A 7,309-nucleotide genomic window follows, 5' to 3' on the forward strand; every position below is an offset into this window, starting at 1 on the left:
TTAGGACAGCATCAATTTCAGAGGCATTGGAAACCATGTTCAGAATGGGTCTTGCCTGAACACCCGTGTGGTTCTGACCTAGTCACATGGATACTCTGAGCCCCCAGTTCCTCATCTCTCAGTGGGATGCTTAGAGCCCATTTATAGAATGTCTATGAGATCCTGAAGGACAAGGGAAACCTGGATGTCTGCTCTCGGCAACAGGCCTTTCGGCAGCCTCACAGCTGACTATTGAGCTATGAGGAGGTGAGCAGAGCCAAAGGGGGGAACTGTGCTCCTCTTGTACCTACAGATGCAGCCCATCTATCAGCTACTGCAGCACACAAACCTGGGGCCTCTGGAGACTAAACGTCGGAACCTGCGCAGGGCTTTGGACCAGTATCTGATGGAATTTGATGCCTGCCGCTGTGGGCCCTGCTTCAACAATGGGATACCCATACTCGAGGGCACCAGCTGCTCATGTCAATGTAGCATGGGCCGGCAGGGCCCTGCCTGTGAGAGCATGGTATTGGAAGTGATGGAGGGTAAGACTCATGCAGTCCACTCTGCCTTAGCCTGACATGGATCCAAGGGGCCAGCCACAGAGGGAACCTCTGGGATTTCTCACTTCTATTTCTGGGTGCTCGCACTGACTGCTCTAGAAATCCACAGCCAAGAGTTTTATAGTTCGTGTTGCATGCTTGATTGTTCTTCCATTTTCTCCCTGCTATCATACTCTTCGTCGTCCAGGTCTGCTTATAGGCTGAAATGCACTCCAGGGGCATGGGGAAGATTGTCTCTGGAGCCTCTAGGCAGGATGTGCCCCATACTCTTCTTGGCTTCTAGTGGTTGTCAACAGACCCTGGAGTTGCTTGGTTTGCCTTCCCTCCCCTCCTTCTCTCTGCTTTCCTCTCTTTGAATGAATGCAGGTCATTGGTTTAGGCCCCAGACAAATGCACGTGCCTTTATCTTACTGTGATTTTTCACAGGAAAGATCAAACTTTCGAATACGGTTCTGTTCACAGGAAATGGGAACTGGGCATTGAATGTGTCTTTTGGAGGGGTGCAGTAGATGCCATTAGATAGGGAGTTACTACTAAAAACAAAGTTGGAACAAAGAAGACCCAAGAGTGTATACTTTTGGCATGAACTCATTAACCAGCACTGTGGAAGAAATGTATCATGAGGAGTACTTTCTTCCTTTAGGATCAACTGGGGGACCCTGGATGTGAGTCCCAGGTGTTTCCCGAACCCACTCTGGGGACACTGTTTAAAAACTTCTTTGGGGGGTTCACCTGGTTCCATTTAAATTTCTCTCATACACATTCTCTCCCTTTCTCCCTCCCTCTATCTTTCCCTTCCTCCTTCCTACTTCCTTTCTCCTTAGTGCTTTATGAATCCTGGCCAAGTACTCCATTACAGATTTACACTCCAGCTCTCTTTCTACTTTTTATTTGAGACAGACATTCACTAAGTTGCTAAGGCAGGCTTTGAACCTGGGACTTGACACCCCAGCTTCTCAAAAAAGGCTGAGTTACAGGCCTATGTTGCCAGGCCTGGCAAGCTCCCATTGTGTTAATGCACATCCCAATTCCTAAGCTTTCAGCTTACCAAAGCTACTTTGATATGATACACAGGATGAAGGCAGAGTATAAGGGTTGTAAAGTCAATGTGTAAAGCAGTTTCATTTGGCCATTGTACTGACGAACATGCACATAGAACAAGGGAAGTCTGGGTGCACAAATCAAAAGTACCGTGTCCATCACAACCTCCCTGGGAAGCACAGAGTGGGTGAGCAGGAGCAACTGGCTACACAGCCATAAGTAGAAAATGAACAAAGCATGCAGCCCTCCTCAGTGGGAGTCCAAAGCCTGACACAGTTGTCTCTAAAGGACTAGGTTAACGGAATAAAAGTGCTAGATCATCATTCTTCTGACGTGCCAGGAGCTGTGCTCCTATGTGCTTCATCAGATGTTGCTGAAGCAAAGTTGGGACACTGTAAGAGGAAGAGTGGAAATTGCTGGCATTAAGAACACGTAAGAAGGACAAGATTCCTGGGAACTGTCATGCAGGAAGGGCTGAGCCTTGCTTTGCGTGGACATTGAGTTCAAAGTTTAAGATTAATAGAGCAGAGGATGTTGGCTTAATGAGGAAGGTCTTTTCATTCAGGTCCATTAGGACATGTATGGCGTGAAGCTGATGAACCTACAGGAAGTCACTCACAGTGGGATGGTAAGATCACCTCCAGGAGGTTTCCACAGAAGAGTCTCTGTGCCTTCGATTTGGACTAGGGAAGCACAACATAATGAAGACTTGTTAGTCTAAAACTGAAAATAATCCAGCTTGGCTGGGAGGAACCCCAGACAGCAATTTTTTTAGCATTCAGAGGTGATCTCGTTGATCTGGTTTGGAGATGAGATGATAGCGGGTTATCATTCCCTCACTGAGAGAGTATCTTCAAGCAGGAGGCAGGGCAGCACAGCTCTGAGGTCAAACATGCCTTTGAAATCCCAGTGTCTCTGACTCTCATGTAAGGACTTGCTGTAAAACAAAATTATGGTGGTATACTCCTCACAGGCTGGGTTGAGCATTAAACCATCTAAGGCACATGACAGATCCCATGTCACCTAGCAGAAGGAAGACGCTGTTGCTTGTCTGATGCTCTATGGACAGGGTGTGGTCACTTCTCTGATTGTTTTCCTCTGCTCACAAACAAAGTCCCAGACTGCTGTCTGTTTTTCAGAGGAGAAATTTGGAGAGATGTGGGAAGGTGAGAGAAAACTCAAATTTGAGAAATGCAGGTACAGAGAATAAAAATTACACCACCAACACTCAGGTCCCAGGCTGCTGCTCTGTCTTCCTGGGAGCTAGAGAAACCACTGCCTAACTATTTGGGAATTGGTGAATTAGGGCATGGAGTGGGGAGGGAAAGATACTCTGGGCCAAGATAGCCCAGGTCCAGAGTTCAGGGATCCTCTTGGTTCTCCAGTAGGGTATATGCTAGGTCCCAAAGACCAAAGGCCACTTGGTGGAAATAATGGTTCTTCATTTCAAGCCAGCATCATAGCAGCACATCCTTGTATGTGAGCTTAATTATTCCCACAGAGCCTTATGAAATAAATGCTCATGTTAATATCATTCTACAGATGAGGAGCCTGGGGCAGGAGCAATGCTGGATAATTTGCTAAAACTCATGTGGCTAGAGAATGGAGGATCAGGGAGCTGGGGCAAGGATGATGCCAGGACCCAAGGCCTTGACTTAACTGTCACTACTGAGTCTGTCCCTGTTTTGAATGAACATAGAGACTCTGAGGCAATCTCAGTAGCAATCACTTCCAGGAGTGGGGAGTGGGGATGGGCTAACCACTTCATGATTCCAGTCAGGCCTGACTTCAAAACACAGGTATGATCCTTGGCTCGGCCATTCTAATTATTCCCTTTCTAGGGCCTGGTCCAAAAGAGATAAGAGATAGACACTCCTTTCACAGGGTAAAGGCCAGACTCTGTGAGAGTCATGCTGAGGTATATGCATATACTATGGGCCATGGAGGGGGAGCGAGATGCTAGTGATCTGGGTGAGAGTAGCAGACTAAGAGCTGTATTCAAAGTCTCAATCCTTCTGCATTCATTTCCCGGAACATTCAGCTAACCTCATGGCCACCTTACTGAACATTCAGTCTGACAGAGATTAAGCTGGCAAGGACATCTAAGGCAGAGAAATCTGTCAGCTTCCACTGAAACCCATTAGGATCCCTGGGAGTTTTCCTGGGAAGCCTTTGCCAACAGGGACAGAGTGACAGAGGTGGGAAAAATAGAGACCAAGAATCCTGCTGTGGCTGTCCCATCAGGGAGTATAATTACAGGGCTGGAAGGGACTTGGAGATAATCTAATCCAATGATGTTCACAGTGAGATCTGAGGAGCCCTAGGGTGCGAGGACTTGCCCCCAGGGGAGGAGGGCGAGCCTGGTAGTCACCCTAACTTCAGTGGAATTGCTCTGCTTTCATCTGAATTAGATGTGGGGTTCATGGAAGATTTAATTAGGGAAAAGAAATGGCGGTAGAAAATGATGACCAGTCCCCCTTGGATTAGTTCACGCTTCTCATATAGCTGACCCTTAACTTTCCTGGGGGGAGAAGGACTTGGAGAGGCACAGCCAGGGGAGTGAGCCAGCAGCCCTGGGTAGGGTTCTGTGTGCTCGGTTTCTAGACTCCACACAGTGCAAGTGTCTGGAGGTTCTGAACAATCTGTCATACCTGGGGACCCACTGTCAGGCTCTGAAGAGTTTGGATTAGAAACTTACAAATGGACCCTCAGCAATCTGCTACAGAGGTCTCTAGCTAGACCTCTGCCTTGGATACGCAGGGCGGTCATTCCTTACAGCCTCCGATGACTTGGAGTCATTCTCCCAGAGGCGTGTGCTTCCTGCCTTGCTCCGCTGTCCTCTTCCATTCAACCATGGATTCTGATTTCGTGAGACGGACCCCCAAGTGGCTTATTCTTACTTCGTCCAGAGTTTCAAATTAACTGGGAGGCTGCAAGCACAGAGGTCTTGGTTTGCTCCCCAGGGCATTTCCCCAAGGAAGGAGGGCAGAGCATTTTGGAGCAACAAGGTGGCCTCTGGCCCTGCGTCCCCAACCAGCTACTTCTCCTACACTAACCTCTTTTTTCCCCTGGCATGCTTTCTTGCAGGAGCCAAAGCTGATGGCCGTTGGAGCTGCTGGAGTTCCTGGTCAGAGTGTAGAGGAGGGTCCAGGGAGAGGAGGAGACAGTGCAACAATCCAGCACCCCAGAATGGAGGGGCCCCATGCCCAGGGAAGAGCCTGCAGACCCAGGCCTGCTGAGTAGCTCTGGAGGCAGACTTGGAAGGAAGCTGTAGATGCTGCTGCCTGTCCTGGCTGCTGGTTAGGACTGATTGCTGCTCTGAGTCAATGCAAACCCACGAAGGCTCTTCTCTTCACACACTCATTTTTTTTCTAGTGCCAACCTCATAATTTTTAGCCTCTACCAATAACCTGGCTCTACGGTTGCCTCCTTGTCCCAGAGGGTCGCTACCCTTTACCTCTCAGAACCACCTTCCTATCTTATTCCATTCAGGATACTCAACAATAAACTGGCTGTGGTTTAGACACATCAGAAATAATTCCTCACAATTCCGGAGGCATAAACTGCAAGATGAAGGTTCCAGCAGGTCTAGGGTCTGGAGAGGCTGTGTTCTATTTTATATATGTCCTTTCATTGTGGCAGAGGGGTAGCAAGTCTCTAGGTCCTCTTTAGTAAGGACACCAGTCCTACTCATGAGAAGGTTGCCTTTATGACTTTGTCATCTCTTGAAGTCCAGCCTCCTCTTTTGACACTGGTGTAGGTCTTCCATGTGGAGAACTTAGAGAGACCTCAACATTCAGACCCCAGAATATCTTTTGTTACTTTCTCTCAGTAAGCAATCAGATTTGAAGACATCATATTTGAAGGCAGAAACTGGGCCAGTTTTATTCAGCATAGCATCTTTAGATATGAATGCTGTGCATTGCAGACTGTAGGGGATCTCATCAGCAATGGTTGCTGGACAAGCAGACAGACCAAGAGTCAGTTCATGGGTGAGGTCTGTACTGGTCAGTCTTGCAGAGCTGTGGGTGGACTTGGAAGGGTCAATCAGTAAAGATCAACATCCATTCTCTGATCTTCTCAAGAAGAGCCAGTCACAGCAGCCAGCCTAGTGTTCCTACATACAATAAACCATGTGCATGTTCAGCAGTGACTTAATTAGGGTTTCTACTGCCATGAGAAAACATCATGAGTAAAAGCAACTGAGGCGAAAAGGGTTAACTGCAGCTTGCATGCCTCACTCGCAGTCTATCATGAAAAGAAGTCAGAGCAGGAACTCAAGTCAGGAACCTGGTGGCAGGAACTGAAGCAGAGATCATAGAGGGGTGCTGCTTACTGACTTCCTCCTCATAATTTTCTCTGCCTGTTAGGTATGGCAACACCCAGAGTGAACTGGGCCCTCCCACATTAATCAGTAATTTTTAAAAAACAATTCACTACAGACTTGCTCAGAGGCCAGTCTAGTGGGCTCCCTCTACCCCTACCTGAAGTTCCCTCTTCCAAAATGTATCAAGTTGATGAAAAACTAGATAAATCAACAACCCAGGCTTACCCTTGGCTTCTCTTTGAAGTTGGTAGACTTTGTAGATATGAAGCCTTCAGAAACAGAGGGCAACTGTATAAATGAAAAAGAGGAGGATCTTGGGCTACTGGGAATAAATTATTGACATCAACATATGTAGCATCCAAGTGACTGCTGAGGGAGAACAAGTCAAGAGAGTGCAGTCTTCACACGTTATATATACATCAGGGGCAGTATATATATGCAGGGTCTATCTGATCTGGATGGATTTATAACAGATCAGCAGGGAGGAGACTTTTGAAGAGGAAATCCATCTTGATACAAAGCCAGATGGTGAGACAGAACATGGGGACCAGGAACTCGCAGGTGAATGTGTTGGACATTGGGGACTGGGAAAAACAGTAACGAACAAAGTCAGGGTGTAAGACCCACCTCAGTGCCTGTCACATGGCAAATCATTAGCACCATTGTTGTTATTTCCATTGTGAAAACGTGGTTCAGAATTTTATCTAAATAAACTTGGCTCTTCTAGCTGAAAGAATGAAAAGACTCCACTATTGCTTTCTATCATGTGAATATACTGTTCCCCCTTTCAAATTAGTTTACATTAATAATTTGCTTGCATTCATCATTTGGTAATTATTAACAGCAACTTGCTAGCAAGTGACTGGAGGCCAAGTGGAAGAGGCCAAGCAGGCAATTGACGAGGACTCTCTATCTTGCTCTAAACAGTAAACTAAAACTCTGCGACTGCACATGAGAATAACCTGGGGGAATTTCACAAACCTCCTGTCCAGAAGCTGCATTCCAGACTAATTAAATCTGAATCACTGGGGGCTGGAGTCAGCCCTCAGCAGTCTTCAACACTCCCTTGGCAATTCCAAGCACAGGCAAGGTTGAACACCGAGGAGAGCGAGAGTCATTATATGCCCATGAGGAATGGGACACAGAGGGCCGGGGGCAGAAAGCTTGATCTTTGCTATTTCATGTAGGCTTACCGGGGACCTCTAAAGGTTTGTTTTGTGAGGTCTACTCTACAGTTAAGGAAACTAAGTCTCATGGGTCAGAGCTGTGGACCAGACATTCCATGCACTACTTCAAGCTCTTGCTCCCCACTCCCACTCACTCACCCCCACCCCCTAGCTCTATTCTGTCTGTCTCTGCTGGATTTTGCATGGTAGTTTGTGGTGCTCAAGGCAGGGAA

General features: G+C 47.3%; 1 protein-coding gene across 2 annotated transcripts in view; it reads left to right on the forward strand.

Annotated features, from left to right (window-relative positions):
- C8a (complement C8 alpha chain) overlaps positions 1-6,646 on the forward strand; it is a 54,674-nt gene extending 48,028 nt beyond the window's left edge. The window contains exons 10-12 of one of the 2 annotated variants that reach the window (XM_032889228.1): positions 293-524; positions 4,671-4,776; positions 6,382-6,636. In XM_032889228.1, coding sequence (XP_032745119.1) covers positions 293-524; positions 4,671-4,776; positions 6,382-6,406 — 363 coding nt within the window. In that variant the 3' untranslated portion in view covers positions 6,407-6,636. Of the gene's footprint in view, positions 1-292; positions 525-4,670 lie in introns of both variants that reach the window. The other variant, XM_032889232.1, reaches the window with a different exon arrangement.
- Positions 6,647-7,309: the final 663 nt, after the last annotated feature.

Source organism: Rattus rattus, chromosome 1, assembly GCF_011064425.1.
Source record: "Rattus rattus isolate New Zealand chromosome 1, Rrattus_CSIRO_v1, whole genome shotgun sequence".
NCBI lineage: Eukaryota > Metazoa > Chordata > Mammalia > Rodentia > Muridae > Rattus > Rattus rattus.